The sequence below is a fragment of the Polypterus senegalus genome, unplaced genomic scaffold (assembly GCF_016835505.1).
Source record: "Polypterus senegalus isolate Bchr_013 unplaced genomic scaffold, ASM1683550v1 scaffold_5019, whole genome shotgun sequence".
NCBI classification, from domain to species: domain Eukaryota; kingdom Metazoa; phylum Chordata; class Cladistia; order Polypteriformes; family Polypteridae; genus Polypterus; species Polypterus senegalus.
Genome location: NW_024384446.1, coordinates 2727 through 30138, shown reverse-complemented (window position 1 = coordinate 30138; position 27412 = coordinate 2727). Strand labels below are relative to the sequence as shown.

The 27412-nt window shown below is 41.1% G+C and overlaps 1 protein-coding gene across 1 annotated transcript; it reads left to right on the top strand.

Annotated features, from left to right (window-relative positions):
- Positions 1–274: 274 nt before the first annotated feature.
- Positions 275–25641, top strand: LOC120521958 (protein mono-ADP-ribosyltransferase PARP12-like; the record flags this gene model as incomplete). Its single annotated transcript, XM_039743222.1, has 8 exons — positions 275–327; positions 7964–8127; positions 11723–11909; positions 15224–15368; positions 17245–17389; positions 19235–19361; positions 22216–22318; positions 25539–25641. Coding segments are annotated over exons 1-8 (999 nt in total), but the record flags the coding sequence as incomplete, so codon positions are not given.
- Between the last annotated feature and the right edge of the window lie 1771 nt (positions 25642–27412).

Sequence of the window (27412 nt, the reverse complement as noted above, 5' to 3'; positions counted from 1 at the left end):
AATTCCTGGGCATAAACACATTTTGGACCAGAACTGATGGCACTTGGTTAGGAATGACACAAAATAAGTGACTTCTAAAAGTCATCCATCACCTTAAAACGTGATCGGGAATTGTACTTGGCTACAGTTCAAGTCAGGCCCGCCTGTACGGTGAGTGGGTTGAGCTTTGGGGCGGTTACAAATGCAGCTGCTGCTGCCGTCAAACACAGCATACAGTGAAGCAAAAAAATTGTAATTCTCTTGAAATGAAAGCGAAAGCGCACAGTAAGCTCTTTTGGAGTACCCCTACAGTGTTGTGAACGATGGCGGCTAGCTGTTACGACTCGGGTAAGCCGGTCTCCGTATTTTAATGATTAATTTTAGAAGTGTATTCGTGGGTACGACAGTGTTGCCGTGGCTGCGATCTCTCAGTATATATGATTGTCAAATTGTGTTTATAAAGGGCTGACACTTCAGAGGACTCGTTCTTTTTCGTCTTCTTTGGCCTGAGAGAAACTTTTGCTTTCCTTTCGAATACTCGGATGCGATACGTCGTTTTGTTCGTTGAGTTCAGTCCTTTAATTCACAGCTGTATTTCAGTGGGGTCACATCGGCAGGATATGTCTGTCAGAAAAAGTGAGCGTAGGTGGGGGCGTCGGTGCGCCTTGTGATGGTCTGGCCGCCGGTCCGGGATGGGCGCCAGTTTACCGGTTGTTACACCTGTATATGCAATGGACAGATTGGACAGGCGTTAACGAATATGACGATACGCTGTTCTGTCAGACTGTTCACTCCACATTTTAATTACTTAGTTTAATGTATCCTAATACATGAGCGACATAGTTTTAAACTAAAATAATATGAGGTGAGAAGTTAAGCAAAATGACACCTTTTATTGGCTAACTAGAAAGATTACAATATGCAAGCTTTCGAGGCAATTCAGGCCCCTACTTCAGGCAAGATGTATTACTAAGATAATAAAAACGAATATGGAATTTGTCAATAACACCACAATCTGCACTCCAACCATCACTCCGTTCATGCCTGCACATACAGCATTCGAAGTGTGACTGAAGAAGTGTCGCTCTTATTAGCTAACGTGAAACCTCCGGTGGTGAAACTGGCTCAGAATATCAGGCACACCGTTAAATCCTTTTCAGCACATCTGTAACACACACACAAACACATCTTATTAGAAGAGCTGGGCAATTCGTAAAGTCACTTTTTTCCTATCTCCTTTCCTCTGTTAAAAAAAAAAAAATACCGTAATTTATCGGCTAAATGACTGACAGCTGACTCGTCAATCATGTCACCGATAGACCACCGTAATGTGTATGTTGTTAAAATGCACGTATTAAGCAATAAACATGTACAGGATCTTTAGATTGTGCTGTCTATATTTTATATTTTATTTTATATATCATATATATATATATTTATTTATATATATATATATATATATATATATATATATATATATATATATATATATATATATATATATATATATATATATATATATATATATATATATATTTTATATAGACAACATTTTATAATTATTTCTGAACCCGGAAATCAAAATAATTTAGTTACTGGGCAAACATAAAGCAACACCTGCCCCTCGTGTTTAGTAGACATTACATATAAGGCTGATATTTTATAAATACTGTAAATCATTGCATTTATATAGCGCGTTTTCTAACTACTCAACTACTCTAACTACTCAAAGAGCTCAGCAATTGCAAGTTAAGGGCCTTGCTCAAGGGCCCAACAGAGCAGACTCCCTTTTGCAATTTACAGGATTCAAACCAGCAACCTTCCGACTGCCAGTGCAGATCCCTAGCCTCTGAGCCACCACTTTATGGCAGATTTCAATATCTTCCAGACAGCTTGATACATTACCTTTGTTCTTTGCCAATTGGAGTACAGGCAGATGAAGTGCTCATGGTCACCCAGTGCCAGGAGCAGGATTTGAACCCACAAACACCAGGCCAAACATCAGTCCAAATGCTGAAGGGCAGGGAAGGATAAATAACATTTTGAAATGGTTGTAGGACAAATCTGTGTATTGTTTGTGCTGTAGCAAAACAGCGTGGCAGAAAGTGTTACAGTCAGCATATTAAAGACAATTTTAGTCAAAATGGCTAGCAGCACTGGCAGCTGGTGCCAGAAAAACAGTATATATGGTGAGACATGGTGAGAATGAGCACACAATATTTGCTGATATATATACAGTATATATAGGTGTGTATGTGTTGTCAAAGGACCGAGGAGACAGCAATAAGGGTTGGGGTTTCCGGCCCCGTATATTGTACAGAACTTTTGCCAAGAAAAAGAAAAACAGGTCAAAGCACAAACTAAACAGTTCATATCGCGACGCCGACTCCTGGCGTCGCGGCCATTTTATTGGGGTGGAGCCGGAAGTGGAGGAATGCTGGGAAGGACCGCAAGGGAGGATGGGAAGGATGACGTCAGGGCAAGATGGCGGAGGAAGGGCGGAAGTACGCGACGGTCAATCCAGGCCTATGGTGCAGGAAGGTCTTTCTTTCTACGAGGAAGCAGAGGGAGAAAGTTAATACCCCGCCATTCCCTGGCGGCGAATGGTTTCCCAGGTGCTATCGAATCAATCCGCGGCCTCCTACTGCGTGCGTGACCACGATCCCCCTTAGCCCAGGACCGTCAGGTCGGGCGGACCTAACCGAGAGGTCGTGAATACGAGAGAGGGCATCGGCATTGGCCTGAAGGGTGCCCCGCCGATAAGTGACAGTGAACTTATACGGCTGTAAGTCCAGGAACCACCTGGTGACCCGCGGATTCGACTCTTTGTGTAGGGACATCCACTGAAGTGCAGCGTGATCAGTCACCAGAGCGAATTCGCACCCAGCAGGTAGTAACGGAGGTGGGTCACTGCCCACTTAATGGCCAAGGCCTCCCTCTCCACTGCAGCGCACCGGTCTCCGGTCCATCAGTTTCCGGCTAAGGTACATCACAGGGTGCTCGACACCATCGGCGCTTTGGCTCAGCACGGCACCCAGGCCTGTGTCCGGCGTCGGTCTGGAGAATAAGCGGAGCCCAAAATCGGGCGTCCGTAACACAGGTGCCGGCGTTAGGGCCTTCTTTAGGTCACTGAGCGCGTGTTCTGCTTTGTCGGTCCACACCACGATAGGGGCGCCCTTTTTGTCAGGTCAGTCAAGGGTGCTGCTCTTCGAGAAACGGGAACAAACCGGCGGTAGTAACCCGCAAGCCCCAAGAAAGCCTGCACCTGTTTCTTGGTATTCGGACGGGCCATTCTAAGATGTCTTTAACTTTGGAGCTCTGTGGCCGCACCTGTCCTTGTCCCACGAGGTAGCCTAAATATTTGGCCTCCTTTAATCCAAAAAAACACTTCGGGGGTTTATGCGGAGGCCGGCTTTAGCCAGTGTTCGGAGGACAGCTGCGACCTGCAGTAGATGCTCCTCCCAGGTGCCGGAATAGATGACAACGTCATCCAGGTAGGCGGCACTATAGGACTGGTGGGGCTTCAGCACTCTGTCTACCAGGCGCTGGGAGGTCGCCGGGCCCGTGCAGCCCAAATGGGAGGACCTTGTACTGCCAGTGCCCGCTAGGGGTGCTAAAGGCCGTTTTCCTTTTGCGGATGCCGTTAAAGGAATTTGCCAATACCCTTTTGTCATGTCAAGGGTAGTCAGATACGAGCCGCACTCCAGCCGCTCAAGGAGGTCGCCAATGCGGGGCATGGGGTAGGCATCGAACTTGGAGATCTGATTCAGACGTCTAAAGTCATTACAGAACCTCCAGGAGCCGCCTGGCTTGGAGACGAGGACAATAGGGCTGGACCAGGGACTATGGCTCTCTTCAATTATGTCCATGTCCAACATACGTTTCACCTCCAGTTCGACCTCTGCGCGTTTTGCCTCCGGGAGTCTGTAGGGCCTCTCCGGACGATTACACCGGCTCCGTGACTATATCGTGGGCAATCAGCGGTCCGCCGGGTGACTCGCTCACTACCTCGGGATGGCTCGGAGTGTTTGGGCTAACTCCTGCCGCTGCTTGGGGGTCAGCTCTTCGCCGAGGTTAAGGGCAGTTGTGCTTGCGAAAGGGAGAGTGACCTATGGGAGCTGGGAGCTCCTCTCTATCTCTCAGGGCTTTAACAGGTTGACATGATAGATCCTCTCACTTTCGGTCGACGATTGGGCTGTTTCACCAAATAGTCGACGCAGTCCTTTCTCTCCTTAACCTCGTAAGGCCCTTGCCAGTGAGCGAGCAGCTTCGAAAGTGGGAGGTCGGAACGAGCACCATAACTCGGTCCCCCGGGCGGAACTCCCTGAGGGCGGAGTTGCGGTTGTAACACCGGGCCTGCGCTGCTTGCGCACGAGTCACGTGCTCTTTTAGGAGGGGCCTGATCTTTGTGAGTCGGTCGCGCAGTTGCGCACGCTCTCAAAATGTTAGAGGAGGGAAGAGCCTCGCCTCCCAGCCTTCTTTTAGGATGTCGAGGATTCCCCGGGGTTGTCGCCCGTATAGTAATTCAAATGGGGAGAAGCCTGTAGAGGCCTGGGGTACCTCCCGGTAGGCAAAAGCACGGCGGGAGGAGCTGGTCCCAGTTCCTGCCGCCCGCTGACTACCTTGCGGAGCATCTGCTTAAGCGTCTGATTAAACGTTCACCAACCCGTCAGTTTGCGGGTGATAGACTGACGCTTTCAGGTGCTTTATCTGCAGTAATTTGGCTACCTCCTTGAGCGTATCCGAAGTGAAGGGCGCCCTGGTCCGTGAGGACCTCCTTGGGTATGCCCACGCTGAAAACAAATTAACCAGTTCCCGTGCGATGCTTTTAGTATTAGCGGGCGCAGGGGAACCGCCTCTGGGTACCGGGTGGCATAGTCCACCATGACTAGGATATACTTGTGGCCACGGGTTGAGGGCTCCAGGGTCCCACCAAATCGACCCCTATCCTTTCAAAGGGATGTCCACGAGGGGAATAGGGACTAGAGGAGCACGGTCCCTCCTAGGAATCTGGCGGGTCTGGCACTCGGACAGGATTGACAGAACCGCCGGACCTCCTCATTGATCCCAGGCCAGTAAAAGCGGGCTTAATCCTCTCCAGTGTTTTTCGCCCCGAGGTGGGCGCCTAGGAGGTGAGCATGTGCCAACTCGCATATCTCCCGCCGGAAGGTACGCGGAATTAGCAACAACTTCCGCACCTCGCCCTCATGGGTAGCCACCGGTACAACAGATCATTCTCAAGGACAAAGAAGGGTTCCAGCGGTGTGGATCCGTCCGCTGTTGAGCTGTTAGGCAGAACGACCGCATTCCGGGCAAAGCGCAGGGAGTCGTCATTCCACTGCTCCCTCTTAAAGGAGGCCGGCGTGGACCGAAATTGATGGTCCAGGCCGAGAGGGTCTTGGGGCCTGGGCCGGGAAGAGTTCCTGGCTAGTCCCTTCTCCGCGGAATCTTCCGGGTCAAGGTCCGTAGCCACGAAAGGTCCCCGAGACACCAGCGCCCATAGGGCCTGCCCTTGTGCACGGCGTGGAGGCCGCGGGAGGGTGCCTTTTCCCCTCATAACAAGATCCAACGAGGCCCCGGGAGCGGCGAATGGCTTACCGCTGATTCTTTTAGACCAGTCTTGTCCCAAAATCACTGGGAAGGGGGGGTCAGGTAACACAGCGACCGTCATTTGGATTGGTTCCCCTTCCAGGTGACATAGCAGTGAGCGGAACGATATGACCTAGTCCCCCATGCACACAGTGACCAACAAATGCTGTTTTAACCACTGTTGCGGTAAGACAAAGCGGCGAGCAACAATGGTAATGTTGCTGCGGAATCAAACAAAGCCACCACGGCGTGCCCATTTAGCAACACCACTCCCGTGATTCGACTCGCCAAGGGATGCGGCGGGGTACAATACCTCTCCGGCGATGTCCAGCTGCAGTCCATAGGCTCCGGGGCGATGTGATGCGGGCAGTTTGGTAGCAGGTGACCGGTCTCGCCACACTTGAAACAGCGCGGCGGTCCCGGCTCTCTCTGGCTCTGGCTGGCGCTTCTGCAGCGCGTCGAGGGGGCTCGGGGGTGGCCGCCCGTCCCTGCCGGTTCCCGCGAGCAGGCTTTTCTGACCCCCCAAGTCGGAGGACCGCCAACTGACGCTCCAGGGCGCCGAGGAGGCCCGACATGTTTGTAGGTGTCCCCGGACCTGCTGGGCGAGGGAACTGGGCATCGCATTGACCAGGCCTTCACAGGCCACCCGCCGACCACTTTCCGCCTGCCGGGTCCTCTGGCCGTAGCCAGCGCCCATCTTGCCCCAGAACTTGACGCCTGGGCGCGAGCGGGCTTTTCAGGGTCAAAGACCCAGTTCCGCCATTCGGCCGCCTGCTGGCCCGGGCTAATGCCGTAAGCGGGCCAGTATTTCGGGCTTGAGGAGGTCGTAATTAGCGCCCTCCTCCTCAGGGAGGTCATAATAGGCCCGCAGCGCTGGTCCCTTCAGGTATGGCGCCAGGATGGACGCCACTGACCGCTGCCACTCGCTCCGGTGGCCGTCCTCTCAAACATGCCCAGGTAGCGTCGACGTCCTCCGAAGGCCCATCGGGACTAAAGGAGGAGGCGGCTGCCTGGGTCGGGTCTGGTCTCGCCTGGGCTTCCACTAACCTGGCCTCGTGGCCTCCAGCTCCCGGTGGTGGCGGCTTGCGCTGCTGCGCCTGGAGCTGGTCATTCATAGCTGCAGCACCGTGTTGAGGTCCTGTCCCTCCGTCATTCCGGGATCTCTCTATCCTGCCGCTCGCCACTTGTAAAGGACCGAGGAGACAGCAATAGGGTTGGGGTTTCCGGCCCGTATATTGTACAGAACTCAAAAAAAAAAAACAGGTCAAAGCACAAACTAAACAGTTCATAGCGCGCCGACTCCTGGCGTCGCCATTTTATTGGGGTGGAGCCGGAAGTGGAGGAATGCTGGGAAGGACCGCAAGGGAGGATGGGAAGGATGGCGTCAGGGCAAGATGGTGGAGGAAGGGCGGAAGTACGCACTGCGGTCAATCCAGGCCTATGGTGCAGGAAGGTCTTTCTTTCTATGAGGAAGCAGAGGGAGAAAGTTAATACCCGCCATTCCCTGGCGCGTAATGGTTTCCCAGGTGCTATCGAATCAATCCATGCCTCCTACTACAGCGTGCGTGACAGTGTATATATATATATATATATATATATATATATATATATATATATATATATATATATATATATATATATATACCTGCAAGGGTTGTGTGCTCATTCTCACCATGTCTGTGCGGGTTTTACCTCTGAGCACAGAGGTTGACAGCCACATCCTAAAGTTTGTGCTTGTTTAATTCGACACTCAGAATTAGCCAGTAGGGTTGACTGTAATTGTGCCCTGCCGTGACGACATCCCTTTTCCATGATTCCGCTCATGACGCTGACATGATTAAGCAGTTTTAGTAAAAGGTAGGTGATATCATTCATTTTAGCTCCTACTTATTCCACTTCCTTAAGTAATATTGTTTTAACGTTTGTAATGTAATGATGTAATTAAGGATTATTTTCATTGTAAGGAGCCCCCTATTGTGCAGAATTATTCCTATCTTTGAAACGTTTCAGAACTGCTTAGAAATAGAGTTAAAAAATTAAGTACCTTGCCCAAAATCTGTACATTGTAGCTTCCAGGTTATGCACCTAAATATTGATCTTTGAAATGGAAACAAGAAAAGCAGGCAAGTGTTCAGAATTTTGTAAGAATATGTAAGAAATAAATATCATTTTAAAGTGAGTTACTGACAGGCCTGCACAAAATTTGTAAACATTTTCTTCACTCTTAATCTATTAAATAAACATAATGGTGTGTCTAAAGGTTGCAGTGGCGTCAGGAAAAAGGCTTAAAACATCTGGATTCCTTTTTGGTTTGTTTCACTATCTTAGAGTGCGTAAGGTCTTCTTTCCATCCATCCATCTGTCCACTAATCAGCTGGTTGGGTTTATACTGCAGATGACAGTTCACTTCCAAATGACTCTGGATATTGGACAAACTCTGCTGGCTTTGATAATGAGGAAGAGCTCAGTGACATAGAAAATAGTGACTTGGACTTGTCAGAGAGTGACGGAGATGACACTGCCAGTTCTGAATCGGATGATGAGAACAAACTGCAACAGGTGAGATGTGATGTGATATACTGTATAAATCTACTCTCTATATAAAAAATCCTAAAAGCCTAATAGTGCAACGATTTTGTGCAACAATTTTATGTGACTTTTTATGTCACTTTTTTTGTCACGCTTTAAATCGGGGGTTATTTTAAAACCTACATATATATGTTTGGTATCATTCTTTTCAGAATTTATCGAAACTTTAATGTGATGTTGTTAGATTTTCAGATTCTTATTTCATTTTTAAATTATAAACTAAAAAATATCAAGAACTCACATCCCGCGAGATGAAATTTAGAGATTTAACCATGCCCGGAGCTGGAAATGAAAGATGTGGACGAAGGTTCAAAACAATAGCAGGCAAACACCAATTCAAACAAACAGAATTCTTTTATTTCTGACTTCTTGGTGAGTAGAGCGGCTTTGCCTTACAGAGCTCTCAGAGCAAAGCCCAATCAAGGGGGGGTCAGCTGCATCTTTTCTTAGAGAATCTTGAAAGAAAGCAGTTAGATAAAATGAGCTCAGTTTCATCCAAGGTCACAGAACATTCTTTACACAATTTGTTGATTACAACGGAAAGCAGAGATTCTAGTCTTATATTTTTAATGAAGCTTCTCAGAGAACTTGTCATACGTTTGGCATCTTAATTGGATGATAATCTAGGCACTGCTGAAGCAGCTGGGAAGAGCCAAAAAACTTCACTCCACACCTGCAGAACTACTCCATACAAGTACGCTTCTGTTAATAATAATACCTAGCCACACAGAGAACATGCAGATTTTCATACAGAAGCTAGCAATAGATTTTAACTTCCATTAGACAAAGACAAAGAGTAGGACAGCTGCTGTACAGGCTTTTAAATGTTTGAAGCGCGGTGCGAGATGCAGATCACACAGCACGGCAGCAGCAGCAATCCAGCAGCTGATCGAGCAAAGAGGAGGTAAAAAAAAAGCTGTATTTGTTTCTCACCGTATCACTGTTTAAGAGGGGGTTTCAGAGGAGCAACTGCATCTCCCGACTGCATCGCCTCTTCACAGACTAGCTGCAACTGGGGGCTGGGTGCCGAATGCGCCAGGGAGGGTTGGGCAACGAAGGCACCAGGGGGGCTTGCCCCCCTAGTAAATATATAAAATGGTCACTAGGGGAACAGCACAATCCTTTTTCTGTTTCTCTCTTCCGCTCATGCTAGGCAAGCATTGTCCATCTCCTCTCCTGACTCCGCGTCCCTTTGTTAAGTGAAGGATTTCCAATTAAGCCCCCCCCCCACTAAGAAGTACTTCTGGTGCCAACTGCTTGTCTCGGAAAGCACTTCAAGATCAGGTGGAACCCGAGTCTTCACTTTCTTACAGCTCCCCCATCAGCCCCATGGATCCCAACAGGGCAGACTTATGGGATGCCACCCTGTGGCTGTCCATAAGAGTTTACCATAAGAGATTTTGCCAACCAGTGTATGGGGGAGGAAAATACCTGTGAGAGACAGTCTCCCATTGTCCCATATGTGTGCTATACTGTCCTGTTCAGGATGCTTCACTCATTTTGTCCTTTGGCATCCCATCCTTGGTTGCTGGATTGCCAGGGCTATTGCTTTTCCCTCCTGCACAAAACATTTTGTTGGCCTCCCAGCTATGTATGGGAAGGGAGTTCATCCTGCCTGGGACACGGGTTCATCAGGTTACTATATATATATATATATTAACGGGAGTGCCCAACACTTTCTGGAGTGGAATGAAGTGCAGGTGCAGTCACTGAATAAATTACTCAAAGGGAAACTTTTGTGTTGACTAAACTCACCTTGGGTAGTAACTTTCAATGCCTTTGCCAGGTCTAAAAATGCCTTTTCGGGGCACTTCCCTAATAAAGCACAGAGACATTTACTAAATGTAATTCCAAAAGGGAGCAAATTTCAGAATGATAGATAGCATTCCTTTGTACAAATGGGGATTTAAAATCTAACAGTGATAGGTTCAGCTTTACATAGATATTAAATATATATAGTATTGTGGCCTGAAGCAGGGGTCCTTCAAAACCCCAATCCCCAGATACAACCACAACGACCCAGGCCCAGGTTTAAAGGACCATTTATATTTAGGAAAATATCTTACACAGGTGTCTTCTAATACACAAAACAAAAAAAAAATCCATTTTCTTTCCTTTTTCTTTCTCCACTTCTCCCTGTTGAGCTTTGTCTTCCTTTTCTCCCAACCCTCAGAGTGCGATGGCGGAAGCTTTTGTGTTGGACCTGTGAGTATTTTGTGTGCCAGAACACAGCACCCAGGAAACACTTCTGAGTCAGGTGGAACTGCCATAAAACAAGGGAGTCCCCTCCTGGTAGGAACCCAGGGAACGCAGTAGGACTGTTCTTCAGAACTACTCTTTCTATGCAGCCCTGTTACTCTTTTTATGTTTACTAGGGGGCTTCACCGCCAACTCTCCTTGCTCGCCAACCCTCCTGCCTGCGCTACGTGCCAGCAACTTCATGTCTCATCTGCTTGCGTATGTGGATTTCACTTTCGCCAAACAACAAAACCTTTAATTCTCGTGGATAGGCCTCTTCATTGGGAAGAAACACTACTTTCCCTGAATTAAATGATTACGTGAACTGTGTCTGACAATAGCATTCACATAAATGAGAAATGATTGAACCGTGTGTGGTTGTAAATGTTTTGGATGTGGGCAAAACTTTTCAAAATCTCTTTGCATAAAGTCTTGCCTCGCAGGGCTTGAAATTTTCTCTCACGGAATTTCACTTTCACCAAACAACAAATCTTTTAATTCTCGCAGATACTCTTCATTGGCAAGAAACACTACTTTTCCCTGATAGCAACATGAATTAGACGATCTACAAGTCTCCGACTTAAAATTTAAATCCAAACAATATATTCAATCTCTTTTTGCTGTTTCGTTATTATACCGAGTAATAATTTCCATTTGTTTGTGCTAATGCAATCTGTACTATCATTTTTTTGAGACTTTAGAATTTTTGTACTTCTATTATCTCTAACCTGCTCTGCATATGTATTGCGGCAACATTTTTGAATTCTTTATGATATTCTACTTTGTCATCTACTCTTTGTCTTTTATTTCTGGCCCTGGGCGTGGTTAAATCTCTTGGCACAAAGTCTTATCTTGCGGGACATGAAAGCGTCTCTCTGAGAAAATCACGTCTCATCTGTCTTCCCAAGATTTTTTTTATTATAATAGAGATATATATTTTAAAATGTAACATTTAGCATTTCCTTATACACATACACACATACACACGTGCACACACACATACAGTATATATATATATATATATATATATATATATATATATATATATATATATATATATATATATATATGGAAATGCTATATTTCAATTTTTTTAAATACGTACAATTTAAATCATGAGATGCATCATTTGTAGTTATTCTGTTATGCTGTTATAGCACAGTCTAATTTGTGTGGTGGGTTCCTGTTCTGACATTAATTTTTTGTTCAGTGTTTTCATAGTCTGTGCCTTGATCTGTGTTTTTTCAGCTTCAAAATGGTTCCTTTTCTTTTATTGTCATTGGTCACTTAGTATGCTGTGTTTAATGCTGCACTATAATCCTTACAGCCATGCAAATTCTACAATAATGGGGACTGCAGAGAAGAAAAGAAGTGCAAATTTCTTCATGTTTGTAAATATGACTTCAAAGGGAGATGCAAAAAAGGCTCAAGATGTGTCCTGAAACATAGAAGACCAAGAGGACAAAGTTCGGATTCTAGTGAGGATGAAAGCAGTGGAAGTCGTTCCTCTAGTGGTAAGAAAGTTGGGTCTCAGTCCAGATGTGTCATACAGCACAGGTATTTATGTGTATACTGAATGCATAGAGGCTGTCCTAGGAGCTTCATATCTACAGCACTGCATTGTCTATGACTTGTGGCTTATAAGAGTGCCAAGAGTACAATCGGGGCTCCTACATGTTATTCAAAATACACAGTTTGACTGTCACTTTTCTTTATCCATCTAATCAAGTCCATTTTTCCAGTAAGGGTAGAAGGGCCCTGGAGCTAAAGAGCATTAGGAGCATAGCAAAACCAAACACTGGGAAGAAGAAAAGTGCACAAAATTTTTACTAACCCAGGGGCAAGTCGAACTCTGCTCACCTAGGATTATAATGTACCATATTACCTTCTACTTATATAATTCATTAATTCATTTTCTGAAACTGCTTGTCCAATTTTAGTGTCACAGGATGCAGGAAGGCACATATCCTTTAATAGCATTCATTAACAATTTTTATTTAAGAACCATATATTACTATGCCTTTAGGAGGATTACAGGCTGGAATGATTTCTGTGCTAGGTGTGCAACTTCATCCTGTGTTTGTGTGAATTTCATTTTTTGCCTGAATGCATTTCAAGGTACTGGTAATTTTAAGTTAGATTGGTGTGTGAGCAGGGTCCTGTTCATGATCCTTATGTAACACAGTGGGCTCAGACAATGCATGGATGAGTAGTATTACACTTGGAGTAGATTCTTGTTTTGTTTCTCATAGTTATGTCTCTTCAAAACTTGTCTTAGATGCTTTGGACTGATTGCTGCTACCTCTTTTTTGCCATACATTCCGAAGTCTTTACAGAGATTAAGTCTCACCTCATACAGAACGCACATCTTAATAATAGATCCTAAACCCTAAAGATGATGAGGAGCTTTTGCCTAGAACAGTAATAAGAGCTGGAGATCCTGAGATCAAATACAAAATGACAGTTAATCAGGTTAATTTAAAATATTTTGCCTTAAAATATACTGTAGTGAATGTTCTAAGAGGTGAGGAACATGTGTCCAAAACCAAAGCTAGAGGTTGACATAACAGAGAAAACAGTGAGCAAAATCAATATGCCAAAGTTTGTATGTTATGCAGAAAGTCTCAAAAGTAAGGCATCCGTATATTTAACTATGCTGTGATCTTAGATTCTGATCCTAATAATGTTACCTGTCACTATGCTGATGTTCACATGACTAGATATGAACCTCACTGTGAAAAAACAACATGGTGGGAGCTGCGATAAAGTACACACCAAATGATGACATCTGCAAACAATATTAAGATGAAAACAAAACGAAACAAGTAAACAATTAGCATGTGCAAAAAAATGATCAAAAATGAACCTGCAGGTAAAAAATCCAGAATCATGACAGTTACTGAAATATATTTTGAAATGATGTACTTTTATATATACTTTATACAGTATATTTTTTGTGTACTATAGATCGGATGTGAAGCAGTGAGTGAAGATTCTTATTTGGTCCCTGTGGAATTCATAGATTCTATCATTGTTTGGGTGCTTTGTTCTAATGTATATAATATTTACAATACAATATTTTATATATCTTCATCGTATTATTAATATTTTACATTTTAACTTGTGGCTGACCTGCAGTGTATTTAATGCTTATGACTCACATTTGCTTTAAACATGCAGGTGAAAAGTGCAGTTTTTAAATACAGTAGATGTTAACACATGAAAACACACCCTTCACAATAAAGGAACTGTAAACTGGCATAAAGTGACATGATCTAAGAGAGCAGTTAACGCTGCCTTTTTGTACCTGTAAAATAACTTAAGGAATCCAGACAAAATCATTGATGATAGCTCAAATTCATTGAAAACAGTCATCAATCCATTCACGTTTCCTTTTTTCTAGTAGTCCTTAAAAAACATAAACACAGTTAGTGGATGACATTTTGTATGTGTAGGACCCAAATTAGTGCTTTGTAGCAGAAGCTGGCATGTAAATAAAACTATATGAAACTAAACTAAACTCAGTTTCACTTTTTTCTTCTATTTAGTTGCAGCACAAATGTAATACGGCTGATCAGAATATATATTTTTCATGTATGTAAGGTCAGCAACCATGTAAGACACAAACTGCGTGCGTTGGCTTAGGTAGCTAAAATGAGCGTTGCTGATACTGAAAATGCTCTTTAAAAACTTGTTTAAACTGATATCATAACAATAGGGAACTCAAGAATATGGAAGTAATTCTCCATTGCCCTTAATGAAAAAGAAATACAGCTTTTGCTGCTGTGATGTACAGTATGCTTAACAGTTCTAGCATATCAGGGATATCAGGTTGAAGAGCTTGAGTGGGATAAGAACATGAACAATACCTTTCCAGTGCTGAAGAAGTGTTTGAAAACCTGTTCTTAGAACAACGTTTGATCAAAAGCAGAGATAGGGGTACAAGAATCTGACCTGAGATGCATTGTGAAGGGATGTGTTTCTGAAGCAGACGACTGTCTGTTTTATTAATGAGGATACAAGCTAATCACTCAAAAATACTAATAGGCTCGACCTGCAAAGATATTTGCAAAAACAGATCTATAAAATACTGCACATGTCTGGAGTAAGATGGTGCCAGAATTACTGCAAGATTAAATAAACAAATATTCTTTCATATTCAAATATCAATTTTTGCCTTTAAAGATTTCTTTTTTTTAATACATTTGAATTATACTTGAATAGACACAATTCAGTCTGACAGCCCTACTTTGTAAATTCTCCATGTGTTTGTATAGTTTTTCTTTCGCATCCCAAAAAGACACATGTTAGTTTTATTGGCCGTATACATTGGCCCTGTATGAGTGAGGGTGCTCTTAGAAGGAATCTATGCCCCGTCCGGTACTGCGTCCTGCCTTGGGCCTCATGCTGATGAAATAGCCACTCGCTCCCGGGGACTATGAACTGGCTAGGCCAGTAAGGATGAATGGATGGATGGATAAAAGAATATATTTGCATGTTATATTATTTTTTGACTAACACATTTTGATGCAGAACTATGTGAAAAGTGTTTACTGTATATTGTGCTTGGACACCTTCAAAAACTAACTGGTCTCCAGATCATGCAGTCACACCTCTGTTTTCTACAACATGTATAGTTAACATAAAAAGAAATGAAAGATACACAGAAAAGCGCTGAAAAGCTTGCTGCATAACTTGTATTTTATGATTTTGGTCAATTGCTGTTGGACACTAGCTATGTTATGTCATGCATGACCTTTCTCACACTTTCAATGTTTGACTACTCAAGTCCCTGTAAATTTCCTGAAATACTTTTATGCTTTTATAGAGCCACAAAGAACAAAGGACAAGCCGTATCAGTGGCAAATAAACAGTGGAGATGGTTGGAGAAATATCGAAAATGACTTTGTTATTGAAGCTCAGTATTCACTGCCAAATTCCAAGGGAATTAAACTGTATAATACACCATATGGGTAAGTGGTGGCATGGGTTTCCTGTTGTGTAAGGGATCGCCTGAAAGGAAAAGGGGGTATGGGAGAGGGGTCATAGGAGAAAAAGGAAAGCCTGAAATACGAGTAGGGATCTAAACAAGCATGCATTATAAATCTTCTGGCAACTGGATTGGCACAACTACAGTTCAGGTACTAATACATCCTGACATGAAGGATACAGTGTCTCCCCAGGCTGTTAGCACTGTGGGGGGCTAGAAGAGAACCTTCCTCTAATATCTGGGTTACAGTACTGTCTTCCCAAATTGAAAAAGGCTTGAATGCAGCCATATATGACAGAGAGCGGGCCACCAGGGAGGCAGTATGAGAAACTAGAAACTAATGCTCAGAAGTGCAGGTATGCCAGAGAGAGCTATGTTTCCACATTCCAGGATTTTTAGCAAGCACTGCTGACTCTGGAAATAACCTCTAGGTGTGGTTTAAACAATTATTGAGTCTAACATCAGGAAGTGAATCAGGGTATAGAATTTGAAGGAGGAACAGAGGCCAAGCTCATACATAATAAAGAGAGATAGAGAGGGGCAAAGGGTAAAGAATAGTTTGGTATTGTAAGTGGAACTGAGGAGGCCAAGTAGGCACATAAATCCACCAAAAAGAGATACGTTTAAGGCCAGTTTAGAGATGCCCAGATAGGCAGCAGGTTTTACTTTATCTTAATTGTATTTTCTGTCTTACATTTGCTCAATCATCTCCTGTGTGGTGTAGCAATAAATTAACCACTTTAGTAGACTTTAGCCTCCTTGTCATTGTTCTAGGTGCAGGGAATTACCAAGTCAGTCCCCCTCCTGTACTGTTCAAGGAGAATTGTAACAAATATGTCAGGCAGAATGGAGTCCCTTTGACAAAGGAAAATATTCTTATGATATTACAAAACAATCACAATTCAGCTTGGTAGTTGGCTAGATGGATATAATGCATACCATGACACATTCAACTTACAATATTAAGTTCAAAGTCACAGAGCTGGGGCAGAGCCTGGATGCAGGATGGAGAGCAACTCTGCTTGGAGTACCAGACTGTCTTAGAGCACACTCATATCTGAAACAAGATTTATGTAATGTAATTTTCTAAACTGCCTAATTCAGTCCAGGGTCTTGGTCTGGGTATTTGGGAAATGAGGCTAGAGCCTGTTCCAGTTAGTATAGTGCATGAGGCAGGAACAAACCCTGGACAGGTTACCAGTCCATCGTGAGGCAAACACATACACACACACACACACACACACACACAAACACACACTAGGGCAATTTACCATTGCTGATTCACCTAACCTGCATGTGTAAGGACACTGGGAGAAGTGCCAATTAACCCAACACACATATCTTTTGGAATGATGGAGCAAAAACGGACCACCTGGAGGAAAAGCATACATAGACAAAGGTATAATGGACGAGCACCACACGATCAATAACCAAGTGTGAGATCTGAGCCCAATATGGGGAATCTGTGAAGCAGCAGTCTTAATCATTCTGGTGCCTTTAGACAGATGACATTTGATGAATTCAGCCTATAAAGGCATACTGTTTTCACTGACCTATAACACTATCAAAATACATCAGTTTTGGCTGCTCCTTCTCAAAAAATGATTACTCTTTTCAAATAAAAGGAGTACGTATCCAACTTGAAGAGATTCTTATAATTCCACCTTGGTTGCCTCTGGTATCAGAATACATTAACCACAAAAGTCATAGGCCCTGAAATGATTTTGTTTTGGGATGAAATATTCCATGTCCAGTCACTGAGAAAAAATGTGATCTTCCACATTGTTGCTCCTTTTAATTTAACAGTTTGAGTGAATATTCTACCATTTCCAAGGTTTGATTGAACTTTTCTTTTACAGAGTTGTTAATATAGATTTCAACAAAATGCGGGTCAATAAAAAAAATTTAAGAATACGCCGAAAGACCTTTGAAGACTGCACAATAAAACCAATTTGGTTATGGTACTGCCGATCTAATCGTCGCTGGATTCTGTTCGAAGAGAAGGTAACTGTCAACTTTTGTTCTCAAATACTCCTGATTCCTCCTTTTCTTGTTATTATTTTGCTAGGTATTACCAATTATGGGCAAACTGATAAGTTTGTTTTCTAATATTGTACCGTATAGCCTGCCTGAGGGCCATTTTTTTCATCAAGTTTAGTGTTTTTGTTTTGATTCAGCAAGATTCGGTAGAAATACACATCTCTTTTATTTATTTATTTATTTTTTTAATTCTTATGTATTTTTTCTGTCACTTTGTTGTTTGGATATGAGATCATATGTCACCATTTTCAAATGGGGCTCTGGCTTTCATCACAAAGGAATGCGGCTTATGTGTGTGCATGCATATGACGTTACAACTTCCATTTTGAAAAGAGTATGCCACATGTTTTGATGGCATCTTTATTTTCTTAAATAAAGGAGTGAAGCTGGCACAGGAAAGTTAGTTTATTGAACAGTTTATCTTCAAGATTTTTTACTTTTGGTTTTTACTTTGTTTTGTCCTAACTTTGAGTATTGTTTTGATTTGGGGACTGAATGCAAATCTTTTGGTTACAATGTAAGGCTGATTTTGGGCTGGTCTCTGTGATTGCCATTTCCTAATTAAGTCTTAGCCACAGCTATTTTTGATATTTAGATTTTTCTGCCTAGATGGAAAATTTGCATTTTCAAAAGAAAATGTATTATATTTAATGTAAAAGGATAAGGACAGAAATTAGTCACAGATGTTTCCAAACAGTGAAAGAACCAAAAGAACTAAATCAAAATATGAAAAGGAAGTACTCAAATTTATATAAGCAAAAGATTAAGGCCAAAATCTTGTAAGCAGAGACTCTAGCAAGACTTGAGGATTTCAAGTCCAATATTTTAAGTATTAGTAACACTGCAGGCAACTTGAAATACACAATTAGATAATAACTACCACTTTCTCCAGACAAAATTGAGAGGGTGGGCAACTGTGTGGATTGTTTTTGATTGGTGAACTGTCATTGAAGTCCATGCTAAGAGGTGTGACTGTGCAAATCTGTGGTGAATATGAGTACAAGAAAATTTTGGCCACAATTACTGCGTGAAGCGGCTACTTGAATTCAAGAAGCTCTGTCATATCACTTATCTGTAGCCCAATCTTAAACTCTCAAAGTTTGAGTTGATACTTTTTGTTTTGTTTTTTTGTAAAACTTAACCCATTGATACAGTTGACTCCAGATGAATTATGGACACTTACTCGTGCTTGGGTTGGTGACAGTTACTTGGAAAGCTCAGTTTGTATCAAAGAATGATGTATAGGCAAATTTTAAAAGAGTCTGTTGACTGCACATTATAAAACAGTAGCAAGAAGTAATAAATGTTCAAAGAGTAGACATGCAAAACAGAAAATAAATGATCCAAACTGTAGTGATTCCCAAATATGTTTTTCTTGTGGTTAAGTATGCAAATATCCACTGTTATGTTTGGTGTATTTAACTTATAAGAAACATCTCAGTGATTGTTCTTGCTGCTAAGGAAAAATGTGTGGATCCAGCCCATCAGCCTGATTCTGGTTGCTTTGGTGAGTGGAAAAGTGGTCTAAAGGGCAAGCATGAATTGGGTGTTCAACTCGGATTAAATAAAAGGTAAACCACTGGCATGCATTTAATTTGTAAAGCATATCAATTTTGGAACCAAGTGGCCATCATAGACAGATTTAGGCAGAATGATCCTAGAGAACTTATTCTTTGTACAGCCTTGAAGCAGCGAGAAGACCAGTGCCAGAATGTTTTGGGCTATTTCCTTAGATCTCAGATCTTTTATTTTTATATACTGGGTAGACGGTGTAAAATACTGAATTTGCCATTCATTTGACCTTTACAGAATTCCAAGAGTACCAGTAACTCCTCAGCCCCAAGTAGCGATGACATTGAAAGTCATTATCAACAACGAAGTACAGGACGACTTATATTCACAATTGGACAAAACCAATATGAATTAAACTTCCGAGGTTTGATACATTTTTTTTTTCAATTGAACCATCTTACTAAGATTTAAAACCTTGTTTTTTAGATTTCTGAGTTATTTCTTTAGTTATCCTACTTATCCTACTTACAATGGCCAAAATTGATACGTATACAGTATATAATGCTTTGATTTATTTTAATATATTAGAAGTGCCTTCTATTTCATAGATTTACTATAGATTTATGTAACTTCAAAAATAAGATTAAGCTAATCTTCTTAAGCAGTCTAAAACAATACTTTGCAAGTTTCATCCATGGAAACCCTACATGGTCGTCTAAATTCTGCTCAACAGCCCAGCATAATAGGCCTGTGCATTTGCCCAATAGGGAGTGGCCGATGTCTCCAGGACTGACTTTGTCCTTTATAACAGACCACAGAAGTTTATTTTCTCCAGGGATGCTGCTGACTGAATTTTTGTGTTCCTCTTCTCTGTTGTCAGTTGTTCCACAGTTCAACAATAATGTTAATTTGATATATATTGTAAGGTCGTCTTTTTATGTTAAAATAGTTTGAAACTTCTCTGTGTTACTGTTTGTTTAATTTAGTTTATATCTTTATGTGTGTTTGAAAGGTTTATAATTGTATTTTCCCTGTGAACTTGTCACAACACTTTGAGAAAGCCCTTAAAGAAGAGCTCTAAACATGAACAAGCTCTATTGATTGAATTAATGATACATTTATAACCACATTTTACAGGAGGAGTAGAGAAAAAAGGCATGAAACAAAATTTTTGACAGAGAAAATTTCTGTAGTTAGCAATTCACAAATAGACTGGTACATTTTACAGAAAGCTTAGACGTAATGCCATCAAACATTCACTATGTTTCTGTATTTAAATTTTTGTATACAGGACCATAGTTTTGATTTTACTTTTGTTATTATTACAGCTTTAAAGTTTTAATTTTAAGGAGCCTTTTCAGTGTCAGCAATGCTCTTCAGTAATCAAAGCCTCACTTAAAATGCAGTGTGCATCTTAAGTGGCTACTTGCTTGTCACTTATTGTCAAACAAATAAATAATGAAGAATAAATAATAAGATTGCCACACTAGATTTTTGCAGTACTGTAAAATGAAAAAAAACAGATTTTTGCTTAGTGCTGCATGATAATTATTAACTGTTTGCTCCTGCACGCAGCACCCTTGTGACATTTTTTTTTTAACTGTCTGCAGAAGAGAGACAGCAATTTACATTAGGGCAGCAATGCTCAAAAATGTCAATGACTACAACAGGGGTGGGTTTCTAGTGGACAAAAAGGATACAACAACAACAACAACATTTATTTATATAGCACATTTTCATACAAAAAGTAGCTCAAAGTGCTTTACATAATGAAGAAAAGAAAAGAAAAATAAAAGACAAAATAAGAAATAAAAATAAGACAGCATTTGTTAACATAGAAAAGGAGTAAGGTCCAATGGCCAGGGTGGACAGAAAAAACAAAAAAAAACTCCAGACAGCTGCAGAAAAAAAATAAAATCTGCAGGGGTTCCAGGCCACGGGACCGCCCAGTCCCCTGTGGGCATCCTACCTAACATAAATGAAATAGTCCTCTTTGTAGTTAGGGTTCTCACAGAGTCACTTGATGTTGATGTTCATACAGACTTCTGGCTTTTAATCCATCCATCATTGTTGGAACATCACGGTGCTTTGAGTAAATGGTGGTGGCGCAAACCACCACCAAAAGGATACCGGAAAAGGAAACAGAAGAGAGAGTAGGGGTTAGTACAGTTTTTAGAGCCACCATGAATAGTTATTATAATGAGCTGGATATATTGTGGTCAAGTGGGAGCCAGAGGAGAGGGACAGCAATTTACTTTGGGTTCAAGTGTTTAATGGGACAGCTTATTGAGATAATTGGGAGGATTTTCTGTAAAACAAATAATAATAATTGAATCAACCCTGTGTTCTGAATAAAATTTTATAGTTACAATAATATGAGCACTTACCATGCTGTTAAGAAAAGTACAGGAGCTTCTCATGCACAATGATGAAAGCGTTAAAAAATCCAATCTTTTGGTAAGTCGCTGAACCTTCCAATGCCCCAAATATGCTACATTAAAATGCCTGGGGATGTGGTTCGTGATAGAAATGTGAAGTATTACCGTTTTTACTCATGTACCACGCACCCTCATGTAAGACGTGCACCCTAATTTTTATAAAGAAAATCGCGAAAATCATTTTGCCCCGTGTACAACGCACATTGTGATTGTATAGGAAGCATTTAGGGCATGTTTTCCGCGAAATGGCCCTTGTGTTTTTTTTGCATGACAAAAGTTTTTCTTTCTTCCGTTGCCAATCTCGAACACATGACTCTGGAACACTGTACTTACGACCTGCTGCCCAATTTCCTATCGTATCTGCTTCCAAAATCACTCTTAGTTTCTCTCCCGCCGTGAAGGAGTGTAAATGTTTCCTGCTATCCATGCTGAATGACGACGCCAAACTGACTCAAAAACAAGAGCGAGTGAGCGAGAGAGAGAGCGAGAGCGAGTGAGCCCAAGCAGAAGAAGTAAACATTAAAGAATTGCATTTCCTCGTGTATGATGCACACCTGATTTTGTAATGCTAATTTTCGGGAAAAAATGTGTGCGTAAATACGGTATTCAAATATCACACGCACAGGCTTTCACCTTCATACTGTTTCATTCTTTAAGTAGGTCTGGAGAAAAGCAAAAATATAAAACTCTATGTACTGGTAACTATTAAAGCAGCTCTTGTCAAAATCTGTATAAATTTTATTGAACATGTGTACTAATAAAATTTTGGCTATTTAAGCATGTTTCAGATAAACACCATGTGGCACAGTCCCTTTTATAATGGTTCTGTCATTTCCACAGAAATGAAACAAGTTAACCTGACATCTGGACATAAAAGAAAAATTGTTCGTCGGCCAACATTTATAGCTTGTAAGAACAAATCTGGGAAAGACAGCAAACCTAGGTAGGTATTATTTATAGACTTCTACTATGACATGTGTTATTGGCACTTTTACTTTGTGCTTGCTGCCAGAAGGATCCCATTGTATTCACTCTCTCTATAGTGACCCTAAAATAGGAAATAATCCTGAAAATGGTCCACCAATGTATTATCGATTTTGTGTAATCCAGTTGAGGGTTGTGTTGAAGAAAAAAAACCTTGAGGGAGACAGGAATAGTTCAATCAATTAGATTTTTATTCAGTCACAGATGAAAACCTGGATTCTACTTTGCAAGGCAGAACAGCAAAGTTACATTTTATTCAATTGGCTTTTTATAATTTCTTCTTCCTCCCCCTTCCCCTTATTATTCAAAAATAAACATAATACCTTTTAAGTAAGCATTTTATTTTAGTACACTAATGCAGGGGTGAGCAAAGTCATTCCTGGAGGGCCGCAGTGGCTGCAGGTTTTTGTTCCAACCCAGTTGCTTAAATAGGAGCATTCATTGATCAAGTAACTCTTCTGCTTCATTTTAGTCGTCTCGCTCATTAGGATTTTTAACCCTTACTGCTTATTTTAGTCTTAAACAGCTGTTCTCTTGGTTTTTAAAGGATTTTTATTACCAATAAGATTCTAATGACAAAAGAAAGCAGCATTTCTCCATTTTGCTTGTTTCCATTTATACCTGTGTGTATTTATCGTGCACTATTTGGTTTAATTAAATACTTGGGAGGAAAGTGAAGAGAAAAAAAGTGAAAGATTGAGTATTATTCATACATTTTAGACCTCATATAATTTCGATGATATCATTAGAAAGTAAATAAAATCTAGGATATGAGAATTGCCTGATATGGCAGAGTTAAAGCACTAACAAGCCATGAAATTGAATTATTGATGAGGATTGTTTTCTAATTAAGCAACTGGGTTGCAGCAAAAACCTGCAGCCACTGCGGCCCTCCAAGACTGACTTTGCCCACCCCTGCTCTAATGGGCCATCTGTTCTTATTTTTTTTCACTTGTCAGATAGACCCTAAAGAAGGAAAGGTCAGCTTTCTTGTGTCAAATAGATGTGTTCCTAAGAAACTGGACATTTTCCTAGGTCTTCTTGCTGGACCCTGTCTTATGACAGACACCTGTATGAATAATCTGCCATTATAGCAAAACGGCTTTGTCAGTTGTTAACCCTTAGTAGCTTGTAAGCAGTTAATTTTTCTTTCACAGTTGCAAGGCCAGGGCAACATCAGATACAAGGCAGGATGCAGCCCCGGATGGGGTGCCAGAGTGCTGCACACTCCAGAAATGGTTTCAGCCAAAACCATCCTTTTCTTTTTTCTTTTTGTTTTCATGGCCTCTCATCCTCAATAGGTCCAGGAACCGTTTGTGCTAGAGTGGTAATGTGGCTCGCTAGAGGAAGCTTTTTTCCCACATACAGAATAGATAATCCACTTTCAACTAGAGTTTCTCTGTGTTGATGGCTCCAGTAAGTTCTCATTGGATATTTTTCCATAGCGAATAACACAAAGACCTGTAGATGCACACTTTATGAGATCAGGTTGGATTTAATAAGTGTTTGGTGATTGTTTTACTGCTGAGCAATAGTATGTGATATGATTTGGAACATATATAGAAACACATACTATAAAAGATTGGTTGTTTCCCACATCACCCAGTGCTGCCAGAATAGACTCTAGCCCCCTAATATCCTTAAATTAGATTGTGAGTTTGAGAATGGATGTTGTAAATAAGGACACACAACAGAACTGAATACAGATGGGAAAACAGAGACATTTATATGTCGGAGACAGAAACAGGATGGTCCATGGTGGCCAGAAGAGGAAGTGAAGTCTTCAGTAGGTAGCCTTAACACACTTCCCTTTCATGCACTACTATCAATTCCCCAAAGTATTCATTTAAGAATATTTTAGCAAAAATATATGTGTGGACATTGTAAGTATACAAATGGATAACTGGCACGTGAACTGTGCGATATGAGAAATTTGAGATTTTTTCAATAATATTGTTTAATATTGTTTAACAATATTAATATTGTTTGCTGTTGTTCAGCGTTTGCCTCCACTGATCCAAATTGTAGCCTGTTACATTAGAAAATTTTTTATTTCCATTTTTAATGAAAATATGAGATTGTAATTTTTACTTGGCCATTGCTACAGACAACACAGGGCAAGTAACTTATGAAAAACATTTTGTGAGGAGTATTCCTTTAAGATAGTGAGTCCAGATCTTTTTATGTTTGCCTTTGCTAGGTAAGTCTTCTCTTAATGGTGACCTACAGCCCTATAAAATGTCATTATTTGTGCCTTGAGCAGTGGGTTTCCCCGATATGTGGGTTAGAGTTACTTGTGAAGTAGGTACATATGGTACTAGATGGAGCTTCTCCATCTTTATCATCCTAAAATGATTTCTGGGCTCTGAGTCTCACCCCTTTCATTGTGATTTGTGACCGTGTAAATAGCCATGGCTCCTGAGAGTGATTCTAACCTCATAAGGCTGTCTCTTCTCCCACCTGCCTTATTGAATACTTTGAGGTGTCTGGAAGGCCTAATCTGTTGTCCATTGCTATCTATATGGAGGGGAACAAGTGAACTGCGACTTAATGTATATACAACGTGTATGTGTGTATATACAGTATGTATATACACACATACACAACTGTTTGTTGAAAATACCTGATTTCCAAATTAATTACCTTTAATTGCCTCTTATGTAGAGTGTGTGAATGTTCTCCCTGTGCTTTTGTCCAGATAACTCTGATTTTCACCAACAGATAATCATGGGTTGATTCACAATACTAAACTGGCTAGGTGATAACAAGGGTTGGCATGTAAATAATCTGAGTTGTCCAGAAAAATAGTCTAACAACCTCATTTGACTTCCTAGCCTAGCCAATATATGTGTAAAGATTCTTTTTTCTCATTCTCTTATTGTCATGTGGCTTTTCTGACGTCCATTTTCCTCCCACTGATTAGCATGTCTGTTTAATTGCTTCCCATAATTTAAGTAGATCCAGAATAACTGAGTACAGGTGTACCTACTAATGAATTGTCATCCCATTTCTGCCTCGCAAGTGACAAATCCTTGTAATGGCCTATGTGAATCCCAAAAATGAATGGATAAATAGGATGGATTCTTCAATAAGAATTTCCACTTGAGCAATTCCCCAAAAAAGATTCAAAAGAGGTTTTTATTAATGTTTGGTTTTTTTTTTTTTTGGATTTCAAACAGGCCTTCCTCAGCGCGCCGGCAACTTACTGTTTCATCTGGAGGTTCAGCACCACTCTGGCAGTTTCAAGGGGACAGTGGAAAGTGGTACGACTTTAAGCACAGGGTGAGTGATGATGAGCAATTCATAAACAGAAACAAAGAAACCCTCCTCTATGTATCTGATTTGTATTGGTCAGTTAAGAAGCATCATGTGTACAAGCAGCCCTTTAAATCTGATATGATCACTTGATAATCAGACAAGTGTCAACAGCAGCTTCCACTATATCGTACCTTTAAAACATTTCCAAAAAAAAGCTTTCTATTGTGTGTGTGATCCCAAGATGATTTTCAAGTAAAGAGCTTTGGTATATTTGTGTACATATGTATTTTTTACAGATGAGGCACAGCCATGTTAAATGACTTGCACGGGGTTACACAGTGAATTACGGGCATGAACTGAACTGAAAGCCTGGTGATTTATTGAAACACCTTAACCATTAGATTTTACTGCTTGCCCTTCAAAAGCCAAAGCAAGATGATATAGTTAAAATCCATAACACAAAATCACTAATTTAGCTGAGGCAGATGATAAATAGCACTAAATAATGTGACAATACTAATAATGGAAAAAGCTGAAATCCCTGTAAAATAAAAAGTACTATAGGTGGTATTAAAATCAGTTGTAAGTTGTACTTCAACTCCTGCCATGAACCCTGGGCACAGTGGGGAACAGGAACAGCTAGCAGGATCAAATTGTCCAAGTGCTGGAATCCAGCAAGAAGCTGATGTTTACTAAAAGGTCCAGAGTCCAGACGTAAGAGGTAAGAGGTCCAGATGTTGTAACTCTTAACACTAAGCAATCTTCCAGACAGCCATTAAGACAGATGGTGAATGCTGTGGTGATGCCCACAGTAGAGATTTTACAGTAGAGCTGAATATATAAAGTATTCGATTAAAGGATTCTCTTATCTGATGGGATAGCCGGCACAGAACTCCACAATAGAAAACCCAGGAGTGGGTAGGCAGCCATTTGGCCAAGTTCTCCAAAACTGTGACTTTACTTTTGACTTCCTCTTTTAAAATTTTAATCTCCTTTATTGTCAACTGGCCATAGTTCATTAATTAATTAATGGACAGCTATTCTTGGTTTCCGTTCATGTTTATCAGTTTCAGCATGGTTCTTCATTTATTTTAACAAATCTGTATTTATATGTGTAACAATATATTTGTAATACATAATATCTGTATTTATTAATTAGTATAATAGTATTTAAACCGAGAATTATTCAAAACACTCTTCTCCTACAATCAGTTAAGAGCTCGCACTATACAAAAATATTAGCATTTTATTGTATTTTATATAAAGTAGAATATATGGTATAGTGGTGTAATCTTCTGACCTATTAATGATATGGTACAGCAGTTGTCCTTAAACTTTTCTTTTTTCATGACCCAATTTTGCATTTTTTCTGTCTTCAAGACCCAGAATCACAGTGACCCTCATCTTTTCTCCCTTGAATAATCTCTCCTGACAGTTATCTCCGAGGCATGGGGTTAGGAGTGAGTGTGCCCCTTGGAAAATCGCCACCAGTAGTTAAACTAACCCCTCTGGAGAATCTCTGACACAGGTCTAATTTGGGCGACCCATCGCAAAACACTCTTCAAACCATACACAATCCTTTCCAATTGTGAGTACTGCATGATCCAAATTAACACAACACGGTCCATAGTTGAATAACTAATGCAATACAGTATTGATAAATGAGGAAACAATGCAATATAACAATTTTCCCAGGATTTTTTTAGGAGATGATAAAATCTAATATGGCTTGATACAACATAATATAGAAGGATAAAATAGAACTGATCTGTTTTACTTTGTATCCAAGCAAAAA